Source organism: Pithys albifrons, chromosome Z (assembly GCF_047495875.1).
Source record: "Pithys albifrons albifrons isolate INPA30051 chromosome Z, PitAlb_v1, whole genome shotgun sequence".
Taxonomy (NCBI): domain Eukaryota; kingdom Metazoa; phylum Chordata; class Aves; order Passeriformes; family Thamnophilidae; genus Pithys; species Pithys albifrons.
Window position 1 is genome coordinate 65,789,620 of NC_092497.1, and position 24,448 is coordinate 65,814,067.

Sequence of the window (24,448 nt, forward strand, 5' to 3'; positions counted from 1 at the left end):
TGGGGAGACAAAGTGACCTGATTACATACTGTTAATTTTTCATCCCTTTCATACTACAGTACGATCAAGACTCTTGACCATCTGTCCAGTACTATTGGAAATTAGCATTATATTTTCATATTTTCATAAAACTGACAGCAAGAAGACAACAAAAGAAAAATTTAGTGTCATCAAATAATGAGCCTTTGACTGCTCAGCTGAACTGTCTGGGAGGCCAGAACTTGGGCCTCAGAGACTTGATTCCTGAGTAGACTTGCAATGCACTGTTTTAGCACTACTGCCCTGCAGGCATAGCCCCTCTATTTAATCCTGACATTTTTTAAGCTACAAAAGCTATTAGCTGAAAGGAACACTGGATAGGTACGCTTTTTAATGAAAGTGATTAATATTATATACAATAAGGTTTCCTCTATGTTTATTATGAAATGTTAAGAATAAATATAATAAAAATAAATACTTAATGTGAGTTCTCAGCCTGGAAGTTCTATTTATGATTATCTAGTCTGGCCTTTATGTGAGGTGTATAGATATTCTGGGAACTTCTACATCAAGCCAATAAGTTCTAAAACTGAGCACTCAAAATATTTTGATGTGGTTATAACCCCATGAAGCATTACAGGCTGGGCACAGAGTGGCTGGAGAGCAGCCAGGTAGAAAGGGACCTGGGGGTTTGGATTGACAGGAGTCTGATCATGAGCCAACAGTGTGCCCATGCGGCCAAGAAGGCCAATGGGATCCTGTCCTGTATCAAAAATAGCGTGGCCAGCAGGCCCAGGGCAGTGACCCTTCCTCTGTACTCTGCGTTGGTGAGGCCCCACCTCGAGTATTGTGTTCAGTTCTGGGTCCCTCAGTTCAGAAAAGATATTGAGGTGCTGGAGCAGGTCCAGAGAAAAGCTGGAGCATAAGTCAGGTGACTGGAGCATAAGTCGTATGGGGCGAGGCTGAGGGAGCTGGGGTTGTTTAGCGTGGAGAAGAGGAGGCTCAGAGGAGACCTTATCACTCTCTACAACTACCTGATGAAAGGATGTTGTAGCCAGGTGGGAGTTGTCTTTTCTCCCAGGCAACCAGCAGGGAGGTTTAGGTTGGATATTACAAAGAAATGCTTTACAGAGGGAGTGGCCAGGCATTGGAATGGCCTGCCCAGCGTTGTGGTGGATTCTATGTCCCTGGAGGTTTTTAAGACGAGACTGGATGTGGCACTTATTGCCATGATCTCGTAATTAAAGTGGGGTTGGAGCAAGGGTTGGAGCAAGGGTTGGAAGAGGTCTCTTTCCACCTGGCTGACTCTATGATTCTATGTGAAGGACCTTAACTAGCAACTATATATCTGTGTAAACTAACTCCCTATTGGTCCTATTGGTGTTTTCATCATTCTCAGGTTAAATATGCCTTAACTCTTTCTTCCTGCCACATAAATGTTTACCTGCTACAAAGTTTCATGAGTGATGCCATGGCCCTAGTACTAAACGTTAGAAGGTTACATATTGCTACATTGCTTTTAAACATAATAGTAAAGATGTAAAAGTGACAAAAGATACACAGTTAAAATAAAATTTGTTTCTTCTGCTTTCAGATTACAAAACTCCATAATATTAATGAAAAATAGAAGGTACAGAAATGTTAGCCAATATTACATTCAAATAGTAAGCACTCATGCCCTGATTTATAGGTCAACGGAGTATAACAGAATTTGCAGCAACCTGCACAGTCTAGACAATTGTGTCAGGAACAGGACAAAGTCTGTGTTACTGCCAGCAGCTTATCTGCCTTGGCCCAACAGTGCGCTTTTTTCCCCCTTGTATTTGCTGCCATCCCATGTATTTTCAGAAGTATTGCAGTGGAATTCTAGAAGTGAACGTTTTGTACTGTAAAAGTGCTCTTACTTTAGATAGCTATGCTACTGTGATGTTAAACAAATATGTTACTTAAAATTCTAAAAAGATTTTTGTTATTGCTACATGATACCAAAGTACCCTATATTCAAAATCAGAATGAAATATTCTGCACCAATGTGGTGAAACAGCAGGGTGTGACCAGTTTTCAGCTTCTCAGTATTTGACACTGACATACACCCAGTCTTACAGGAGTAGGCCACAAGATTGTCAGAAGCTGGAGAATATCACCAGGGAGAAGTGGCTGATGGAGCTAGGTTTGATGAGAGAACAAGGCTTCGGGTGACCTTACTGCTTTCCAACATTACCCAGGGGGAATGCATAGAAAAGATGGGGCTTAAGCAGCCCTTCTCTGCAAACTGCTCCTCTTGAGAGCTCGCAATGCTGTGATGTTACCTTGCAGATAGATAACTGCAATAACAAAGTCGCCAACACGTGGAAAAAGAGTCACTATCTCTGGGAGATACAGGACTGAAATTTAGACTGCACTGTCTGACTCCTTGGAAACACACAGTGATAGGACAAGATAAACACATTAACTGCAATACAGGAAATTAAGGCTATATTAAGGAAAAGGTTTTCACCATGAGTAGTAAAACACTGAAACAGGGATGAAGAAGTGTCATGAAAGACAACCTTGAAACTTAAACAGATGTCATGTCCTCAAACCAGGAATGGCTTCTAACTCCGGGAAGGGAGAAGAAAGAGAGAAGACACACTGTCACACAGTTGGAAGGCCATTTTGCCTTTCCATGAGCAACATAAAACACAGATAAGTGAACTTATGGGTTACATTTTTTCTCTTAGTGGTTGTGGTCAAGTGGCCAGAGTTTTTGTTTCTACCCACAATAACGCGAAGATATAGCCCAAATCATGGAAGACAGGAAAACACTGCAGAAAATCTTACTTAAGCCTCACTAAGAAAAAGATTCTTCATGTCAGCAAACTTAAAAGTGCTTTGAGATGAACCCACTAAAGGTGATTAGTAAGTACAGAAAGTGCTGTTCCAGAGTGCTTAATAAAGCCAAGATGCACATCTGTTGACCATGCATAGCAACATAACTATTCTGGAAAAAGGCCAGTGTTCTCAGTTCTATCAAGACAGATGTACTAAGCTACTAGCTTTGAATAATGATGTCTAGGCATCATTTTCCATAGCCACAGCACAATGAGGAGTAATGCTCCCAGACTACCCACATGTACATTCAGTCTGCCTCATGGGATTGCTGAGCCAGAGGCACTGAAAAGGTGTATGATTTGGCAGTACTGTAATACACTCCAGGCACTTTAAGGCCTCACACAGAGACTTGTGATCTGAAAGAACAGAGGAGGAGAGGCATTACCTCATACTTTCAAGAGTTACTGCTGTACTTTCTCTTCAACAAGTATGCAGCATAAGTCTTAGACATCATGTATGAAAACAACGCTAAATCATCAATCTTGTGTTCTTTGTACAGGAATCAGCAAGGAGAGAACTAACTGAATGAGAAACTACATTAAACTGCACTGTTTCCCTGTAAATATTAAGCGAACATTTTATTAACATCCCCCACCCACCAAAGGCTTGAGGAAGAAGGCAAAAACTCCCTGTATTTCTTCTACTCTTATTCACTGAAATGAATTTTCTTTCCTTAGGCAGGTGAGGATGACTCATTTCAGACACTGATGGACATAGCAGCACCATACAGAGATATTCAGAGATACAGATATAGTACTCTGTCCAAATGACAAAACAGCATGGACATTTCTGAGTACAACAAAGTTATAGCATTAGATATGTTCCTTTGGAAAAAGGCTTTTCAGGCTCCTTCAGTACTGAAAAAAGTCTTTGGTGCTCAAAGATAAACTGAAGTATAAAGACTACTTTTAACATTACAGGTATGCTTGAAGAAGGAGTGAAAAGGACTAGTCTTTCAGTTATCTTTTGTTCAGTTTTCACTGGTTTCTTGAACACAACAACCAGAAGCCAAAATGAAAGATTAACAGAGATTACTGGCAAATAAGAAAAGTCAAAGCATTAAACCACAGTGATTAAACCACAGCCTGATTTATTATAGCAGCAATCTGAACAGTCAAAATTACACTTTACTATAGCACTTCAGAAAGTAAACACATGACATTGAGCATTGTAGGGATTTGTTACCAAAAGCAACATTAGTTTTGCAATCAAAATTACTTTCATATAGCAGTAATGATTGATACGGGACATGGCAGTTCAAAGGAGATTAACTAGGACAACCAGTCGACCTCACAGCTTGCTGAAACAGGTTCACCATTCCTATGAACCTGAAAGGTCCTGCCTGTTCAGTATTGTTAGGGTTACAATAGAAGGAACTTGGGATGAATTTGTTTACAGAAGGGGTGATTAGCCATCCCAATGGACTGCCTGCGGAGGTGGCACAGTCACAGCCCCTGAAGTGTCTCAAGACTGGATGCAGCACGCAGTGCCCTGCACTAATTAAGATCAGAGAATCACAAAATGTGCTGAGTTGGAAGGGATCTGCAAGATGCACAGGACAACAAGAGTCACATCCAAACACTTCTTCAGCTCTGTCAGACTTGGTGCTGTGACCACTGCCCTGGGGAGCCTGTTCCAGTGCCCAAACACTGGTGAAGAACTTCTTTCTAATATCCAATCCTAAACCTTCCCTGACACAACTTCAGGCCATTCCCTCAGTCCTGTCACTGATCACCACAGAGAAGAGATCAGTGACTGCCCCTCCTCTTCCCCTCAGGAGGAAGCTGTAACTGCAATGAGGTTTCCCCTCAGTCTCCTCTTCTTCAGCTGAACAAACTGACTTCAGTGTCTCCTCACATGCCTTCCCCTCAAGGCCCCTCACCATCTTTGCTGTTCTCCCTTGGACCCCCTCCAACAGCTTAATATCTTTCTTATATTGTGGTGGCCAAAACCGCGTGGTGGGCTTTGGTCACAGGCTGGGCTTGTGACCTCATCACTGTCTATAACTACCTGAAGGGAAGTTCTAGCCAGATGGGGGTTGGTCTCTTCTCCTAGGCAGTCAGCAACAGGACGAGGGGGCATGGGCTCAAGCTCTGCCAGGGGAAATTGAAGTTGGATATCAGAAAAAAATTCTTTCCAGAGAGAATAATCGAGCATTGGAATGGGCTGGCCAGAGAGGTGATTCACCATCTGTCTTGGTCTGAGGGGGAAAACCAAAATGTTTACCCACAAGCAGAAGAGGGGGTTTCCTCCACAATAATCACATCACTCTTTATCAAATTTAAGGAAAGGAACTTTAATCAGAAAATGGATACAAGAAGGATAACTGTTCTTAACTGATATGTAACCGGGGGGAGGCGGGTTTTTGGACCTGAGAGACGACTTCACAGAAGTTAGCAGCAACAGGTTCCTTTATTCATACACACACACACTTATATACATCTTTAAGACTGTAACCTTCCACAGGTGCTGACACTTTGGCACTGATTATTGGTTAACAATGTTGTTTATATTACAAAGACCTTCATAATTGGCTGACCATGCACATCTGCTGAGAAAGTCGGCAGCAGCCATTTCTGATTTCATTAATTAGTTCTTAAGGCTACAGCACTAATTTACATAGGCAGTTCAGCATATGGCTTGCTTCTTAGGTGAAATACCATATAAAATTCCAACACTGATACATATATATATATGTGTGTGTGTGTGTGTATATGTATGTAGGTATAGATCTAACTGTAAACTGACCAAAGCAAACTGCTTCCCTAACACCACAAGAAGAAAACAACAACCCCCCTCCCCAAAACCAGCAGGTTTCCTCATGGAGAAAAGTTATACTTATGGGCAATGTCAGTGTCACAGCCCGGCTGGCTGCAGGGTGAGCTCCCAGATGAATTCTGTCTCTCCCTCTGTGTCTCTTGTCCCACACGAAGAAGGAAAACTGGAAGTGGGGAACCGCCGCGTGTCCTGGAAAAGCAGCTGCAACTTCTCTTTCCCAGGTCGCTGCCCCAGCCGGGGCGGGGCAAGTGGCGATGGGACTGGAGCAGAGACTGGGACCCCAAATGCAGAAACCAGGAGAACAGCCATGGCAAGGAGAAAAGAACCAGCTCACCAAGAATCAGCAGCAGCCAGCAGCAACGAGGAGCAGGAGAAAACGGCTTCCCTCCTCAACAGCACACACACTCCCCTCCTGCGTTCAGCCGAGCTAAAAAACATGGAAAAATGTCCCCAAAACCACGAGACAACCTGCCCACACCCAAGCGATCAAGAAGTCGGTAGCAGCTAACTACTTCCTTTGTTAACTAATGGCGTAGTTAGTGGCAAGGGAGAGAATTTACATAATAATTCCAAACTACAACACCGTCCCTGGAGGTTTTTAAACTGAGATTGGACGTGGCACTGAATGGCATGATCTAGTAAATGGACTGGAGTTGGACCAAGGGCTGGACTTGATGATCTCGGAGGTCTTTTCCAACCCAATCGATTCGATGATTCTATGATCTGAGGTCCTTTCTAACCCAGCTGTTTCAGTGTGACAGATCGACTTTGCTCGCCAGCTTTGGGCGTGCGTTTTTCCCAGGTGTGCCTCGGTGGGAAGCAACGCCATCCCTCCGTCCAAGAGGTGGCGGCGGGGTCAGGGGACGGGACCCTCCAGGCGGGCAGCACGGCGGCATTCCTGCAGCAGGGTGCGATCCCGGCGAAGCAGGGCGGGACGGGCAGCACTCCCGCAGCAAGCCGCGATCCCGGCATGGGGGGACGGGACGGAGCCGCCCCTTCCCATCCCTCCCTCGCACCGCCTTTCCGCCCGGAAGCCGCGGCGGCTCCGCCTTCCCGGAGCGGCCGGGAGCGGCAACCCCGAGGGGGCACCGGCGGCGTTTGGAGAGGACCTGCCGTGCCCTGCCCTGCCCTGCCCTGCACTGCCGCCGCTTCCCTCCTGTCCCTCCGTCCCCCTCTCTCTCCGGCTTCTACTGGTGCTGCCCGCTGGAGCCTCTCCCGGACAGGTGCGAGGCGGGTGTGCGGGAGGAGTGCGGGGCCAGGCTGGCCCTGGGGAGGCGGCGTGGTCCAAGTGCTGCACGGGGGGGACGCGGCATCTCCCGCGGCCGGAGCCTCCAGCCGGACTCTCCCTCCCGGCCGCGGAGATCCCGCGGCCGGGAGGGAGAGTCCGGCTGGAGGCTCCGGCCGCGAGCCGGGGCTGGCTGGGGACAGCGGGTGTCGCGTTTAGGACCCCCGAGGTCTGGCTGCTTCCCCGAGGGATGATGGATGGAGGTGGGTGGGCGCAGGGAAACACGCGGCGTTACCTCGCGGCGTGCTGGAATTATTGTGGGCTTTCCAAGCAGTCTCTTTTTGGTACAGCTCGTTCGCGTCGCTAAGGCTTTTAAAGTTGTGTGCTGGCCCAAATGCTGAGTTAAGCGCCCGTTCTGTATGTTATATCTCTCTGGTTATAATGCTCCATGCTTTCCGAGCTGGTTTTGGGATCAGGGCTCTATGCCACCTTAATAGTCTTCTCTTAGTGAGCTTTCTCTCTTCTGCAGTGGATTTTAGCTGGCAATCCGAAATGGAAGTGTATACAAAAAGATATTTCTCATAGGTTATCTGCGTTAGGAAAAATGCTGGATGTCCATGTGTTCTTTAAATAAGTTATACTACCTCTGAGAGTAAACAGCAATTATTTTTAAAATTTTTTAAACCGCAGATTTATGAGTCTTTTCATTGAAATATTACCAGCGATATCAATGGAAGTTACCTGGTGGCTACTAAACCAGAAGGTTTTAGGCTGAAACACTTTTCTCACAGAAATGAAGATTACTAGTAGCCTAATGCAGGCTATTTTTTGTCGCTCTACAGTGAGGTTTATTTTTATGTCTGTAGTAAAAAGTTTGTCTTGGGCTTTATCTTTTGTTTTTCCTTGAACTGTGAGAACTAGCTGATGGCATTGCTTCAGAGATGTAGCATCCAAACACAAGAAAATGGGAAACACAAGCATGGTTTCCTTTTCACTAGTTGAAGTGATAACAGACTAAACCACTGCTCCTCATGCTTATCTTTCTCTTAGCTTTGATTTGGAATGTTGTTGCTGTTGATTGCTGGTAGCTGCTGGTTTTGTATTAGCTAAGTACAGGTACAGCTGCATGTAAGAGCAATTTGCTTTCTAGGGACTGACCCAGGAAATAATAGCTGTTGGATCAGAATGTATATGAGAGAAAAATCTTTGCTCAGTGTTGATTTAAAAACAAAAATATGTGATTTGATCTCTAATTTTTTTAAATTGAAAAAATGGTGAAATGGTAAAAAAATTCAAATCTTGAAAGTTGTAATCCTTGTTGATGAGTATTGCATGCAGAATTTTGTGTCTCTTGACCTAATTTCTAAACAAATTAGACAAATAGTTATGCACTAAATCCGAATGCACAATCACCTGACCAAAAGTAATTTACTGGTACTGGTAAGGTCCAGAAATAGGATGCAATTGATGCCTGTAGATTGCGTAACCCTGTGAACAGAGACACACTGCAGACAAGTTAATGGAGAAAGATATAGGGTTTTATTAGAAGGACCTTCCACGATCAAACCCAGAGGGGTTTGACCCCAGGTCTGACCCTATGGTCAGGAAGTCACAGGGTTTTATACCCCTCACGGACATCCAATCAGAAGTTCCCATTTCTCTCTAATGCCCACCCAAAAGTCCTGCCAATCTACCCCCTTCGTGATGGGGAGGCAGTTAGGCCTTCTTCTGTTGTTTGTCTTCTGTTATCTTGCAGGTGTCTGCTGCAAAACAGCTCGGCCTTGACCAGGCCTGCTAGCTGGTGGGAAAAGCACCTTAATATTCAGACTTAAGATCAGGGCAACTCAGCAAAGACTCTATGATTCTAAAAGCTTTCTAAAATTGCATTAAATCAAATCCTTAGGCATCACAATGATGATCAGAAATATGGGAGGGATTTTCTATGGTGAGACTAGAAGTTTTCAGCTTGGAAGAGAGATGCTGCATGAAACCATGGTAAAGATCTATAAGTCATGTGTGGTCTGAAGGCAAATATGAGCAGTTAGATAACTGTACCCAGTGTGTACATGAGATATCAGATAAAACTAAAATAAGAAATCTTCTAAACATACAGAGGAAGATATATCACTTGACAGATTGCTTATTGTGAGGGGTTTATCATGGTTTTGGATATGTAAGGTTCAAAATTGTGGGGAAAAAAAATCATCAAAGTCTACCAAATATCCTCTGTGTTTAAGCATTCCTTGATGCATACATGTGTGGTAGTTTTGGCTTTAGTTTCAGTTTAGGCCTTATTTGGGCCTCAGCTGAAGAATGAGGTGGTATTTTGAAAAAATATATTATGAGCAACCCCTGCACTTACTATTTACTACTTGTTGTGGCAAAATGCCAAATACTCACCACAGCAATGCAGTCTCTCCTTCCCGAGGGAAAAAACCTGAAACTGAAACTTCAAATAGAAAAACTTATGTGTTGGGTATTTACACAGAAAAAGGGAAATTAAAACAAAACCAACACAATATATATGCATATACGAAGGGGTAAAAGATAACAATTCTCCACTCCCCACCAAGTGGCAAATTCACAACTCTGACCCCACAAACCACCCCAAGAGCCCACCAAGTGAGAGACACCCGAGCACAGAGAGAGCCAACAATAAATGTTTACTTCCCCAAAATAAAGCAGCGATGGGGCAGTGGTGAGACCCAGATCTCTGGAATGAAATCACAGCATGTTCCCAGGAGAAGCAGCCATGAGAAAAGGGAGCCAGACACCTCCCACACTGCCTTTTATATGATATGAAATACACTATTGTCTGCTAATGTCAGCTGATCCAGCCTGCCCTAGAGCCTACGAGGCCTACTAAAGTCTGGCTTGGGCCTACTATAAAAATTAAAGCTTTTCTGAGTTCTGGAATTTATCAAACCCATCACAATACCTGCTGTTAGAAACTGTGGAAAGTTGTTAGATCTGAGTGCTTTTGCTGTTGCTGAGGGCTGTTAAATGCTGCTTCCAACTAGGACTATAGATTGCATACCTGTGTATTCATTAAAAAGAAAGTAAAACTCTTTAAACGTGAGTTGAAAATAAAAATGATAAAAGAACTTTGTTTTTTCCTTCTTGTCCTTTGTCTTAGATCAGTTATTTCAAGATGTTTTTCATGCTGTGAGCATGGTGTGGGCAAAGAATATCTGTGGAATGAATTCAGGTCGTTGTTCAGTTCAATATTTATGGATTCAAATCAGGCCATTTTTATATTTTTGGAATATTTTTGCTGTAAGGATGGTACCATGATAGAAATGCAAACTAGAAAGGAAGTTTGCAAACTACTCAGAGCTTTATAGTAAAATTGAGGTGGTTTCAGGAGCTTCAGAATATGGTTACCTACCCAGATTCCTGGTTTCCTAAGTACTCCTAACATTTAAAAACTTAATTGGTTCTTTCTGATGGTGGTATTGGATGGTGCCTACTTACAGATTTTGCTAAAACGTTTAATAAAGATGTAAGAAAACAGAGAAGTGAATCTACCCATGGAGTGGTTACTTATGTTATAGATAAAGTTGGTGCTTAGACTATTACAGATTAAGGCATGGTTTTCTACCTGTTTCCTTTCCAGCTCATACAGACAGTGCTCTTGCAGAGCTAGTGGTACAAACCTCTATTTTGCAAAACAAGGTGTGCTAACAGGAAGTTGGGGGGGCTAATCATGATTTTCTTCAGGTTTTGTTAATGAAGTGTTTTGATTGAATGATTCCTGAAAAATGACAGCTGCTATTTTATAATGTGAATGCTTATCTCGTAGTTTTTTTAGTTGGAAACCTTTTGATTCTGACAACTGCTTTCAATTAGATTACTTTGTGTTGTCTTTTAGATCAGCCTCCAAAAAATGTTGCACTTTTTGTGCATGCCTTTCTCTGGACAAAGTTATTTTCTTGTTATTAGCTGTTAAAAAAATAATTCTTAGGGTTAATTCTTCCTCAAATGTTTGTTGTCCAATAATTAGTGTGGGTGAAAATTTGCAAGAAAAGGAAAAGAGTGAAATGTGTGTTTTAGCTAATTTATATGTGAGAAGTGATGATCTTCAAGAGATTTGATCTCGTCTTCCCGTCTTCCTTCTTTTTCTCTTTTTACTGAAGCTTGGTTTATGTGATTTGTAAACAAAATTTGGATTGCTGAGTAACCATGGACATTATTTCTCAGTTATCTGCGATTGTAAAGGTTGTGAGTAAAGGTTGTGGACCTTGGTAGTTTATGTATTAGAGCACACGGAAATAATAAAATAATCTTACCTTTGAAAATATGAACACCTTTGTTTTATGATGCAGAATTGACAGAAGTAGCACTTTTTCATGTAGGCTAACACTTTTGTGCATAGCAGGGTAAACATAGTAGGCTGTGCTTTTCCTTCCTGCTTCTTTAACAGGGCTTTCAGTAGAGGGGTCAAAGTGGGCAGTCAAGAGTTGCCTCCCACAAGCATCTTTGGAAGAACTATTGTATCAATATTCATAACTTTTTGTCAGAAAGTTTTGGTTCCCAGCTGATGATGGGTGGATCTCAAAGTGCTGGTTTGTTCATTGTACACTAGCAGGAAAAAGAAGTAGATAGCTTTCAGAGTACATCTGTCAGCTTAGTATTATGGTGAAGAGGGAATATGGTAATACTGTAAGTTGTTTTCATGTAGTGAATGAATGCTGCGAGTTTTTGTGCATTTTATCCAACTACAATTGAACACATGCTGGATTTTCTGGTTTGTTTCATTCTTGTTTAGTATTTTCTAGATGTGTCTAGCTTGTAGTTTGATTAAACATCATAGCTAGTTTGGATTTCTATAATAGGTATCAAGTAAATGGAACTTGGAAGATGTTTTCCAGTTCTGGGAATAATGTATTCTATGTGAGGGTATGGAGGATTCTGCATGAAAGAACAGTGTTTAACAGATAACTGATACATTTTATTTAATATTCTGACACCTTTAAACTATGGCAGTGTCCTGGGTTTAGTCAGGCCTAAATTTAGGCTTTAGTTTTTAGAGTAAGCCTTGGATTATCAGGTGACTCGAGCTGGGTCAGGCCAGCTGACAGCTGACTGCTACTGGCCATGGTATTCCATACCATATTTTGATATAATCTCAAGTATAAAAAGAGAGGAAGAAGGGAACTTCTCTCTCTCCTGACCATGGCTGTAGTACTGACAGGATGCTGCTGCCATCCTCTTCACTACTGTGTTATCTACAGGGAAGTAAATGTTTATTCTTAGTTTTCTCTTTCTTTGAGTCTGTCCCTTTGGAGATTGAGTTCTCTTGGATCTTTTGTAGCTGGAGTAGTGAGATTTGTGTTTGGAGGGGTTTAGTTTTCTGTTGGATAGGGAGGGAGGTGTAGGAACTATTTGTTATATCTAACTTGAGTGGGTGTGTAACTTGTATCTAACTTGTGTTATACTGTAGCCTTAGTTCAGTTTTCCCTTTTTCATGTAAATATATAACCCAGTTTTCTGTTTCAAGTTTTAGTTTTTTTTTCTTCTTCCCCTTTTTCCTTGGGGAGTAGTGTGGGGGATGGACTTTGATTCTGTGTTTGGGTAGCTGGCATTTTACCAGCTAAACTGAACACAGGTAAGGTAGGCATTACAAAAAAAAGTTCAATGTTTTGACAGGGGAGTCAGGAAATTGTAGCTGGATGGTACTAATGTGGATAGTTGAGCTTCAGTTGATTGTGGTACAGTATAGAGGTCCTTCCCCTTTCTTGGGATACAGAAGAAACAATTTTGTAGATTCTGCACATACCAAACAATCATGCAGAATAAAATGTGTGGTCAAGCATGCAATATGGTACACTTCTGTTCTTTAGTATCAGGTTTGTTATGTTTATACAAGTTATGCAGGTCAAATATTTACAGGATTTATTTAAAAAGCACTTCCCCTGTCATCATAACTGGGGAAATGTGTTTGCAACTTGGATTATGTAACAGATTGTAGCATTAATGAGATTTCATCTTGTTTACGTGTGAACTTTTCTGGTGCTGAACTCTTAAGTTATGTTCAGTAGATTTCTTGGGCCACTTACTGACATGGATGTAGATGACTGAACTTTGCTGATCTCACATTTTTGCTTCATGGTATTAAGACAAATGTAGCATTAGTATACTCCTGGCTCATGATTTGAGCATTTTAGCAAGGCCTTATAAAGGCTATAAACATTTTAAGAGGAGGATCAGATTCTTTAAGCTAGCTACTGGCTTTTTAGCTGGCAACTTTGGAGAAATTACATGCTTGTATTTTATCTAAATTTTGAGTTGTTTAATCAGTCATCTTTCCAGACATAGACAAACTACTTGGTCACCCAGAAGTTCAAGCTTTATGCCCAGGCTTTGCAGTTTATTGAATCAGGTCATAGCTTGAGCTTGTTTCACTAAAGCTTTGTCTTGATTAGCTAAAAAAGCTTCTTTCAGGGTTAGGCAAAGTAGAAATGCATGCTAATTTGAGTGGAGTATATTTTCTCCTTTTAGATTGCCTTTGGCTTTTCTAGATAGCCATGGATATCTTTTTCAAGTGCAGTCCTGTCTTGCAAGGGGACAGAAAATGGCTGATTCCAATGCTATCTTGGGGATTTAAAATAACTAAAATTTCTCTGTGTATGTATTACTTGTCTTTCTGTTTCATAATGTGTAGCCTAAATGGGCATATTGCCTTGTTTTTATAACTTGGTATTTACTAATGTCCTGCACATTTTCATTGTGTAGTAGTAAATAAAAACTTTGAAAGTTTTATTTCTCAGGTTGTACAGCTTCATAATATAAGAAAGTAAGTACTTATGTATACACTTAAGTATATTAAGTTATATTTAAGTTAGTGGTAGTATGATTGCAGTGCAGATTTTACAGTAGAGTGACCTCTTAGAATTATGCTTTTGTCTGCAAAAGAACCTCTGAAGGCCTCTTAATTCTTACACTGGATTATACCTCCTGCTCTCCTGTCTTAATGATCTGGCTAGGGTATAACTGCATTTTTGCATGTGAGAAAGAAGAAAAGTAGGCATTGTTTGGAGAAAGTGTGTAGGACTCCTGAGTTCCACAAAGTCCTTGAGAGAATTATGTACTGTGTTAGAAGTTAAGCGAATTGAATTGGAAGCCCAACATTTTCTGTGTGGTTTGTAGCATAGCTTTGTTTTTTTCTGTTAAGTGTAAAACCATAAACTTTAGTACTGGTGCTTACTGTTTCAGATTGGCATTTGTAATGAACCAATGCAATAATAAAATGTGAAATGCATTTAAGAAGTTCTAACTGATGGAGCATAGCTGTAAGTGTGTTAGATTACTAAGAAATTGTAAAATGAATAGCAGCAACTAATAAATGGAGTTCTGGCATAGCAATTATGGCTTAGCCTGTATGATCTTTCTGAGTTTTACACTAAGGATATTATAGAGCAGTGACTGTTCTGACAAACACTATGCTTATCAAAGAGCAGTTTTATCCAGTAAATTAATGAAAAGGCATTTTTTACTCAGGGAAAAGAATTAACGATGTCTTAGTTTAGAGGAAAGCTGAATTGTCTATATGGACTGGGAAAGGGGATCTTTCCCAAAAGATCACCACATCCTTTAACAGACTGTATCACAAAATGTATAGAAAAAGGTAAGTTTGAAACTGCAAATTATATGTAACCAAAACCAGAACAGAACCAGAACCAGCAGCAACACTGTAACAAAAACCTTTAAACAAGGAGTGTGTGGGGGGGAACGTAGTGTTTAGCAGTTCCTGTGCAGATGGGGTTTGCCCTCAGCAGAGTCTGTAGCAAAATGCAGGTAGTGGTGACTCTCTCTCGGAAGCGCAGGGTGCCCAGAGCTGTGGGGGCTGAGCCGAAGGAGCTGCCTCCGAGGTGCTTCCACCAGCCCAGCATAAAGGATAGCTCGTGCCCACACCTCAGCTGCAGCAGGGAAATGTGTCCAGCACCAGGAACAGACCTCTCTGCCCCCGCCTGCCTCACCTCCCCCAGTCATTAGGTTGGAATGCACACCCATCGGCCAGCCCTTTTGTTCTGTTATCTGGTACTGGGGCGTTGGGGGCTAGTGCCCAAACTTTGTGCTAGCAGGGAGAGAGAATTCCATGAAGGGTTCTGAAACTGTGACACACAGGAGCATGGATTGGACAGTTTATTTCTGCCGAAAGTACCCGTCTGGTCTGTGAGTTGTTGCTTAGGGGCCTGGGCCCTAAGATGCATGGAAGCAGGTAGAAAGAAGATTCTCGGAAAGATCGGATTTGTATTTTTCACACTGCAGTGAAGCTACACAGGCATTCTGCCTTTCCAACGCTGTACATGTCTTCATGATGAGTTAAAAGTTGTTAATTCTGCTTGTGTTACAGATTGAAGTTCATCACCATACAATTCAGGTATATGCCTGTGTCTTGTCTTAATTTCAAAGAAGCAGAAGAATAATCTTGTTAGTATATATACAAACAGGATTTTAAGACTCTAGCAGCCAAACAAGAATGCTGACGTGATTGTGGAAGTTAAAATGAGTTAATCACAATTTATTAATTTCATTAACAATTTTTAACTAAATTTCTTCATTGTGACTAAGTGCTAGGATGTATTCAGTTTGTTTGGTACGTTGCTGTTTTTAAAGCAGCTCAGCTCTTAAAACTGGTATATTTTCATGAAATATTTTGATTAAGAGGAATTTTTATCATACTAATTCATGTGATAATAAGTTCTTGTGGCTGGTGCTTGAAATCAGACACTGGCCAAAATCATCCTGCAGCTTTTCTAGTAGCTGAACCACTTGGATATGTCTTTTTCTTGTCTCCTTACCACTTTGCAGAAGGAATGTAGGAAATCAGATATATTTCAAACTTACACCCCTTCAACTTACGCACATTTAATTCTAAAGAAGGTAGAGGCTCAGGTTTATTGAAACACATACCGGCTGTGTGGTTTCTTATGTTCTGCACCCACAGACAAAACTAGAATATAAAGGTTGATAGTATGTTTCCTATCAACACTGGCTTTCTGTATGGATGGTTTAGTGTAATACGTTTAGATAGCAACTGATGAAGTTAATTGGTAAATCCATTTATAGAAATGCTTTTGGAAATGGACTTTGTGATGTAGAAGAAGGTGCTGTAGGTGACATCTGTCACTGTGTGCTTGTATGAGTCGGCAGAATTAAGTTGGCACTAACTCTTGGTGTTTAGCTATGCAGCTGCAGTGTGTAGCTTAGAGCAGTAGGTGGAAATAGTTCACAATCTGAGAAGTGTGGAAGTGGGACGAGATCTCTGAAGATCATCCTGTCTAATCTCATTGCACAAAGCAGGCTCAGCTGCAATGGGTTGCTTAGAAAGTGTTGAACTGGTGTCATTGTTTAGCAATGGTACTCCCCAGTTCAGTGTTCTCACTGAGACTCTCCAAACCACTTTTCTCTTTCTCTTGCTCCCCCTTCCTTCTGTGGCAGAGTAGAGAATTGGAGGCACAGAAGGTAAAGACCATGGGTTGAGATAAGAATAATTTATTGGAAACTGTAATGAGGTAAGAAAACACACAGTAACAGCAACAATATTAAAAGTGTACAGAAAGGGAAAATTATTCACATGCAAAAAGATGCTCATTGTGGAGTCTCTGACAATAAATAAATGCTGATGGGCTTCCCCGGCCACATTATCTGACCTGAAGGAACGCCTTCTCCCTGAAAGAGTCGCTTTCCTCTGCCCCTCAATGGCATGATGTAATATTGGCCACACCCCCTCCCAGCTACTGCAAAAATTTTGTCCCGTCCTGGCCAGAACCAGGACAACTGGCTTTTGAATATCTCCAAGGAGGGACACTCCACAACCTCTTTGGGCAACAACATGATACAGTGTATGGCCATCCTTGCAGTGAGAAAGTATTTTCTGATGTTCAGATGGAAATTCCTCTCTTTCAGTTTGTGTCAATTGCCATTTGTTTTAAGTACTAGTTTTGGTTGAGAGAGAGTTAATTTTTTCTTAGTAGTTGGTACAGTGCTGTGTTTTGGATTCAGTGTGAGTGAAGATGATAACACACTGATGTTTTCCTTGCTGCCAAGCAGTGGTTACCCTAAGTCAAGGATTTTTCAGTGTCTCATTCTCTTCCAGTGATGAGCTGCATGAAAACCTGGAAAGGAGCTGACCAGGCATGGTGGGTTCACCTTGGCTGAATGCCAGGTGCCCACCCAGCCACTCTATCACTCCCCTTACCAGGAGAGTGAGTAAAGTGGAAGAACAAAACAATACAAATCATGGATTGCAATAAAGCAGTTTGTATTTATGCAAAAGAAAGGCAAAGGAGCGTGCACATGCACAAAGCAGAAGCTGGAGTTAATCTCTATTTCCCACGAGCAGCGACGGTCAGCTGCTCCTCTGAGAAGCAGGGCTCCAGTGCACGTAAGAGTCGTCAGCTGGCAGCCTTTGGAGACAATGGAGGCATCTGTTCCTGCTTCTTGTCTCACTTCAACATCTGGGTTGACACCATATGGTATGGAATATCCCCTTGGTCACTGTGTCAGCTGGCCTACCTGTGTCCCCTCCCGGGATCTTGTCCTTGATTGAAGCAATGTTACAGTGACCTGTCCTCAGCAGTAGCCAAAAAATGGGTGTATTATCAACACTCTTCTGGCTACCAGTGCAGAGCACAGCACTGTGTCTACTGTGGGCTACTATGGCGAAATAAATTCCAGCTCAGCCAGATCCACCACACCACAACAGCTGACCTGAACTGGCCAAAGGGATGTTCCATGCCACAGAATGTCATGCCCACTATAAACTGGGGGAATTACTTGGAAAGAATGGCTGTGTTGGCAGTTCAGGAATAGCTTTAGCATCAATCAGCAGATGGTCAGCAATTGTTCTGTGCTTCTCTTGTTTTTCTTGTGTTTTATCTCAGTCTATGATGATAATAAAAGTAAATTTTGCTTTATTTCAGTTATTAAACTATTCTGATCTCAACCCATGAGTTTTGCTTTTTCCCCTGATTCTCCTTCTGGAGACGTGAGTGATCAGCTGCGTGATACTTAGTTGCCAAGTGGGGTTAAACCAGGATAGTCCTTTTGGGCACCCAATGTGGGGCAGGAAGGATTGAGAAAACCAGAGATTTTACCAGAGCATGTTGAAAGAAATTTGCTACAACCAATTAATTGTATAGTGTTAAGAGTCACTGGTTACAATGTTGATTTATTTGCTGTCAGAGGTCTTGCACTTGTTCTCAGAGGTGTGTTATGTAATTGCTAACTTGCAATATGTGTTCCCTATTGTCTTATCCTCTGTGGGGCCTTTGCTAAGGTTTTAATTTGATTGTACTTTGTAGTAGTATTGGTTTATGATATGAGTGCTGTGGGTGAGGAAACTAATCTGGTATGTGTAGTCAGTATTGCAGTCACCTCTGTACTTCGGGAGTCATCTACTGGGAATGATAAATAATCACACCTTTGGCCTTTTCTCCAACCTGTGGGGGGAGATATTTTCCTATGTTTTTTTTCCTTCTTTCCTTCCTTCTCCTCCAGGCTGCTTACTATAGCATTTGAGAATTTTAAAGATTTTGAAATATCTGTTGAATACCCTTGAAACCAACCTGGTTGTTTTGCTAGGAGCCAACATGTTACTGCATATGGTTCAGTTCTTGTTTAAGGTTACACAACTAGGTAAGAACATTACCCAGTGATCTGCCCCAAGGCTGGATAGTTATAAGTGACAGTGTGTGTGGGACAGTATGGGCAAGGGCCTAGGGCACTTGGGCACCTCCAGTGTCTTGGAACTTCACCTCTAAATAAGTGCAGAATGCAGAAGAAAAATAGTAAAATATTTGGAAAATGAGAGCTGTCACCCTGGCAATTCCAGAGAGACCCACATGACTGCAGTGTGTTGACGCCTGGCCCAGGCTGATCGAGCCCTGTTCAGCAGGGCTCAGTGGTGGTGGTGGGGAGGGAAGATCTCCGGGTCTGACAACAAAGGAAGGGGACCTGCAGGTGTTCCAGCCCTGGTAACAGTCCACTAGGTGCTGGTGTAAGTTGCCCCTATACAGAAGAAGAAATGCACATAAAGGTCACCTCGTGGAAGAGCTTTAGTAAGGGAGGACATGGTGTGTGAAGAGAGCGAGGCACCAAGGATATCACAGTGGCCATTACCAGGACTATCACAGGAACAGGAGGAAGAGACAGAAGAGGTAAACTATACTGTCCTTGAGTGAGCTGCAGGAGATACGAAACAATTTCACCTGTCATTCAGCAGAATATGTTACCTGACTGCTCCAATGCTGGGAAAATGAGGCTAGCAGTTTGGAATTAGAAAGCAACAAAGCCAAGCAGCTGGGAAACCTATTGTCATCTGATCTGCAGATAATTTAGTTTCCTGCTGGGGCTAAACCATGATGTCTTGTCAGTTGGTGCCACTGAAAAAAACCTGTTTCCCTCTCTTGCAGTCCATCTGCTGGTGGGGCCCTCTCTGGAGTGCTGCACCTGCCTCTGGGGTCTGCAGCACAAGAAGGACATTGACCCATTGCAGCAAGTCCAGAGGAGGACCATGAAGGTGATTAGAGGGTTGGAACACTTCTCCTGTGAGGAAAGGCTGAATGAATTGGGATTGTTCCACCTAGAAAAGAGAAGGCTCCCTGATGACCTTATTGTGGCCCTCCAGTACCTGGATAGGGCTACAGGAAAGCTGGAGGAAGACTTTTTACAAGGACACATAGTGATAAATAAAAGAGGGAATGACTGAAAGAATGTGGTTTTAGACTGGTTATTAGGAAGAAACTATTTACCATGAGGATGGTGAGGCATTGGAACAGGTTGCCCAGTGGGGTTGTGTAGTCTGCATCCCTGTAAGTGTCCGAGGCCAGGTTGGATGGGGCTCTGAGAAACTTGATCTGGTGGGTGGCATCCCAGCCCATGGCAGGGGGTTGAAAGTAGATGACCTTTAAGGTCCCTTTCAACCCAAGGCATTCTATGGTTCTATGATTCTATGAACTGATTAGGTGTTTATACACATAGGTAAGAGACTTCTCTTCTCTAGACTGAATCATCCCAGCTCTCTGAGCCTTCTTTCATGAATGAGATGTTCCAGTCCCTTTCTCATAGTCACAGTGCTTTTTGTTGCACTCTCACTAGCTCCATGTTGCACTTGTATTGGGAAACCCCAAACTGGGCACAGCACTGTGGGTGTGGCCTCACCAGTGCTGAATAAAAAGGAAGGATCACCTTTTACCTACTATCAGGATTCCTCCCAGTGCAGCCCAGGACATGGTTAGCCACTTTTGCTGCATGGGTATGTTGGTGGCTTATGTTCCGTTTGGTGTCCAAAACTCCTAAAGGCCTTTTCAGCAAAGCTGCTTTTCAGCCTTCAGCACCCATTGTGTACCCCATATGCCTGGGCTGTTCCTCTCCATGTGCAGGACTTTGCGCTTCCCATTGCTGAACTTCACGAGGTTCCTGTGAGCCCATTTTCTCCAGCCTGGCAAGGTCCCTCTGGATGGCAGCATGACCCACTGACTATTGGCTGATCTTCCCAGTTTTGTATTGTTCACAAATAGTACATTAAATTAAGCAGAAATAGTTGCTCTGATTAGGCTTAGACATGTGTGAGAGGTGCTATAGTAGTAAGACAATGATTCATTTATTGGTTAACTGAAAATAATTCCAACTATTGGTGGTTAGAGCATATTCCCTCTCCCCACAAAGTTATTTCAATAAGAATCCTTGGCTTGATCTGGGAACACTAAATTTAGTACTAGGCAGGTATGTGGAAAAAATACACTTCTGGAAAGTTCTTCTCTGTTCACTAAAGCAAAGAACGTTAGTGATGTAGAAGACAAATGCGAAAGTGGATGCTCAAGTAATTAAAAGAAAAACCAAACCAAATAACAAAAGAATAAATTAACTCCTGTATGTCCCCCTCTCCCACCCTCCCTCCTTTCCCTCCCTCCTTTCCCTCCCTCCTTTCCCTCCCTCCTTTCCCTCCCTCCTTTCCCTCCCTCCTTTCCCTCCCTCCTTTCCCTCCCTCCTTTCCCTCCCTCCTTTCCCTCCCTCCTTTCCCTCCCTCCTTTCCCTCCCTCCTTTCCCTCCCTCCTTTCCCTCCCTCCTTTCCCTCCCTCCTTTCCCTCCCTCCTTTCCCTCCCTCCTTTCCCTCCCTCCTTTCCCTCCCTCCTTTCCCTCCCTCCTTTCCCTCCCTCCTTTCCCTCCCTCCTTTCCCTCCCTCCTTTCCCTCCCTCCTTTCCCTCCCTCCTTTCCCTCCCTCCTTTCCCTCCCTCCTTTCCCTCCCTCCTTTCCCTCCCTCCTTTCCCTCCCTCCTTTCCCTCCCTCCTTTCCCTCCCTCCTTTCCCTCCCTCCTTTCCCTCCCTCCTTTCCCTCCCTCCTTTCCCTCCCTCCTTTCCCTCCCTCCTTTCCCTCCCTCCTTTCCCTCCCTCCTTTCCCTCCCTCCTTTCCCTCCCTCCTTTCCCTCCCTCCTTTCCCTCCCTCCTTTCCCTCCCTCCTTTCCCTCCCTCCTTTCCCTCCCTCCTTTCCCTCCCTCCTTTCCCTCCCTCCTTTCCCTCCCTCCTTTCCCTCCCTCCTTTCCCTCCCTCCTTTCCCTCCCTCCTTTCCCTCCCTCCTTTCCCTCCCTCCTTTCCCTCCCTCCTTTCCCTCCCTCCTTTCCCTCCCTCCTTTCCCTCCCTCCTTTCCCTCCCTCCTTTCCCTCCCTCCTTTCCCTCCCTCCTTTCCCTCCCTCCTTTCCCTCCCTCCTTTCCCTCTCTCCTTTCCCTCCCTCCTTTCCCTCCCTCCTTTCCCTCTCTCCTTTCCCTCTCTCCTTTCCCTCTCTCCTTTCCCTCTCTCCTTTCCCTCTCTCCTTTCCCTCTCTCCTTTCCCTCTCTCCCTCCTCTTTCCATGTAAATTGCCCCACAACCTCACTGAAAATGTTGTAGGGATAATTAAGGGAAGGATTTTTACCTGTGTGCTATGATGAAGTAGCTGCTGAGTGCTGGATGTCTTGTTACCATCAATGGAATGGACTGGAAGGTGTAAAATGGTGAATAATAGATGACTGTTAATTTTTTTTTTGCAGTGAAGACATAGCAAAGAATTTGGTTGCTAGAGGGGAGTGCGTGTTTGTATGTGTATTTTAGTGATATATTACTTATTTAATATATCTAAAGGTGAAAGCCTAAAAGGTGATTTTGTACAGAGAAGGCACATATCCTGTTTGATTACATTTCCAGTGTCACTTTACTGTCGGTGAAGCAATACAAATATTAAACTCTGTCTGTTGCACTTTAGAGTGAAGGAAAATATAGCTTCACCTTTGGTCATAAATCCGAGTTTCATTTTCCTGGGACTGGTCATATCAGCAGGATTATATGTGGAACTTCAGTAGATGGGAATAAATGAAGGATGCATTGTATACAAGCCACCTGTTTACTGCTGGGGGAAGTCATCCCAGTTGCACATGTCCAGGTATATTTGCCTATATGGACTTCATAATTTAAATGCAAAAATACCCCCAAATTGAAGTGGTACTGATTTTCAGAATGGGAAGATGGAGTAGTTTAACACCAGATTACAAATGAGTCGCTCCTACCTCACCTTCAGTGGGGAGAATTGAAAAAACAAAGTAAAACTTGTGGGTTGAGATATGAACAGTTTAATAATTGAAACAAAATAAAATAAACTGCTACCAATTGCAATGAAAAGGAGAGAGACAGTGCCTAAGAAGAACAGGTGATGCGCACAGTTGCTCACCATCTACTGCCTGCTGCCCAGCTATTGGCAGCTATTGGCCCTTCCTGTCCAAACTCCCAAATTTTTGTACTGGGCATGATGTTCTGTGGTGGGGAATATCCCATCAGTTCAAGTGTGGTGCCCCAGCCATGCTTCCTCTGAGTGTCTTGTGTACCTGCTTACTCTTAGAGCATGGGAAGCCTTGATTTAGAGTAAGCACTGCTTAGCAACAACTGAAATACCATTGTGTTACCAACTCTGTTCTCATACTGAATTCAAAACCAACAGCACAGTACCAGCTGCCAGGAAGAAAATTAACTCTATTCTGGCCAAAAGCAGGACACACAATTGCAGAAATCCAGTTAATTTAAATTCAGACAGGGATGGAATGTAGTGTAGGGAGGGCAACAGGATGTTACTGAAGGCAGGAATGGGGATAAAGGAATGCAATTAAATGCTGAGAATGGAGAGTACAGTGCTGGATGAAAGGGGAAGGCAAAATAAGAGGAAAAATAAAGATCCAAAAAGGAGACTAAATTTTGAAGTACTCACAGGACCATGAAGTGTGACAAGATGTGAAGGCGTCCTGCACATACAGCTTTCTTGTGCAGTGGTTCATACAAAGCTAGAAAAGACATGAAGCTAATGAAATTAGTGGCTAATACACTGACATACAAGGAAGTGTGTGATTATAGTGTAAGGCACAAAAAAGATGGTTGCATGCATTTTGCAGATGTAGAAAATAAAGGAATGAGTTACATGCTCAAGGAAGTGAAATCAGTAAAAGGCTAGTCACAGTTATTTGTATTCTGGGATGAGCTTTTTCTAAGATTAATGAAGAGTTTTGTGACCAATAGATGGCACATGGTAATTTATAGTTGGAAATGGCAACACCTTCTGAAGATAATGTATAGCTGTCGGTTGCCTAAAGATCAGTCCTTTCATGAGTACTGTATCTTGGTATGAAATAGAAATATGACTTTGTTTAGTCATCCTCAGTATAGAAATGGAAATAAGAGGAAATACCGATTTTATGTGTATCACTTGCATGCTTTTTTCTGTTGAAGAGCTTTCAGAGAATGAGGAGTGGTAGCATCCTGTTGTTAAAATGCTGATGTGAGAGCTGGGAAATACAACTGCATTTCCTGTGTATTTGCAGTGTAAGAGGGAAGTAATTGTTTTTCTCCATTTACTAAATGGGAATAGTGATATTTTATCGAACATGTGCTTTTTGACTCTAGATTGTGCCTGTGTAATGTAATTCTGGACAGGGAACTGTGGACATCCAGATGGATCTGCACAGGAAGATGCTAGGTTAACTTGTGAAACTGTGCTTTATAAGTAGAGGTGTGGACTGGACTGTATACATGTCACTTACAGTAGAGTTTGTGCTGCGTAAGGGCTGAGTATTCTTAAAACAGTAAGGTGAAAAAGTGAACATTTGTGTTGTGCCCTTTATACTACCTTGGGAAGATGATTTTGGAAGCTTTTTTCCTGTTTGAAACCATGTATGTAGAAACTTAGAATTTGTTTTACAGATTATTCTCTATAATGTATCTTATTTTTTTCTTTTTTGTTTTTTTTTTCAAGCTGTGTTGAAAGTGAACCAGAATGGCTGCTGACATCTCAGATAGTCCTCCGAACCCAAGCTGCAAAATCATGACTTTTAGGCCTTCGATGGATGAATTCAGGGAATTCAATAAATACTTAGCATACATGGAATCACAAGGTGCTCATAGAGCTGGAGTTGCAAAGGTAAACAACTGTAACATAGGAGGAAGATTGATCCTAATACCTGTTCTCCCAGTTTTTGTATTTTGCTGATTATAAACCCTGACATTTTTAGTATTTAACATTCCAAATGATTTTCAATTAATAGGTACTGATCTGTTACTGTTTTAAGAAAGAGCC

At 42.6% G+C, this 24,448-nt stretch overlaps 1 protein-coding gene across 3 annotated transcripts in view; it reads left to right on the forward strand.

Annotated features, from left to right (window-relative positions):
* Nucleotides 1-6,678: 6,678 nt before the first annotated feature.
* The window catches only part of KDM4C (lysine demethylase 4C), a 259,388-nt gene continuing 241,618 nt past the window's right edge, over nucleotides 6,679-24,448 (forward strand). For 2 of the 3 annotated variants that reach the window (XM_071580703.1, XM_071580705.1), the window contains exons 1-3: nucleotides 6,679-6,851; nucleotides 19,273-19,379; nucleotides 24,128-24,292. In XM_071580703.1, coding sequence (XP_071436804.1) covers nucleotides 24,149-24,292 — 144 coding nt within the window. In that variant the 5' untranslated portion in view covers nucleotides 6,679-6,851; nucleotides 19,273-19,379; nucleotides 24,128-24,148. The remainder of the gene's footprint in view (nucleotides 6,852-19,272; nucleotides 19,380-24,127; nucleotides 24,293-24,448) is intronic. The other variant, XM_071580704.1, reaches the window with a different exon arrangement.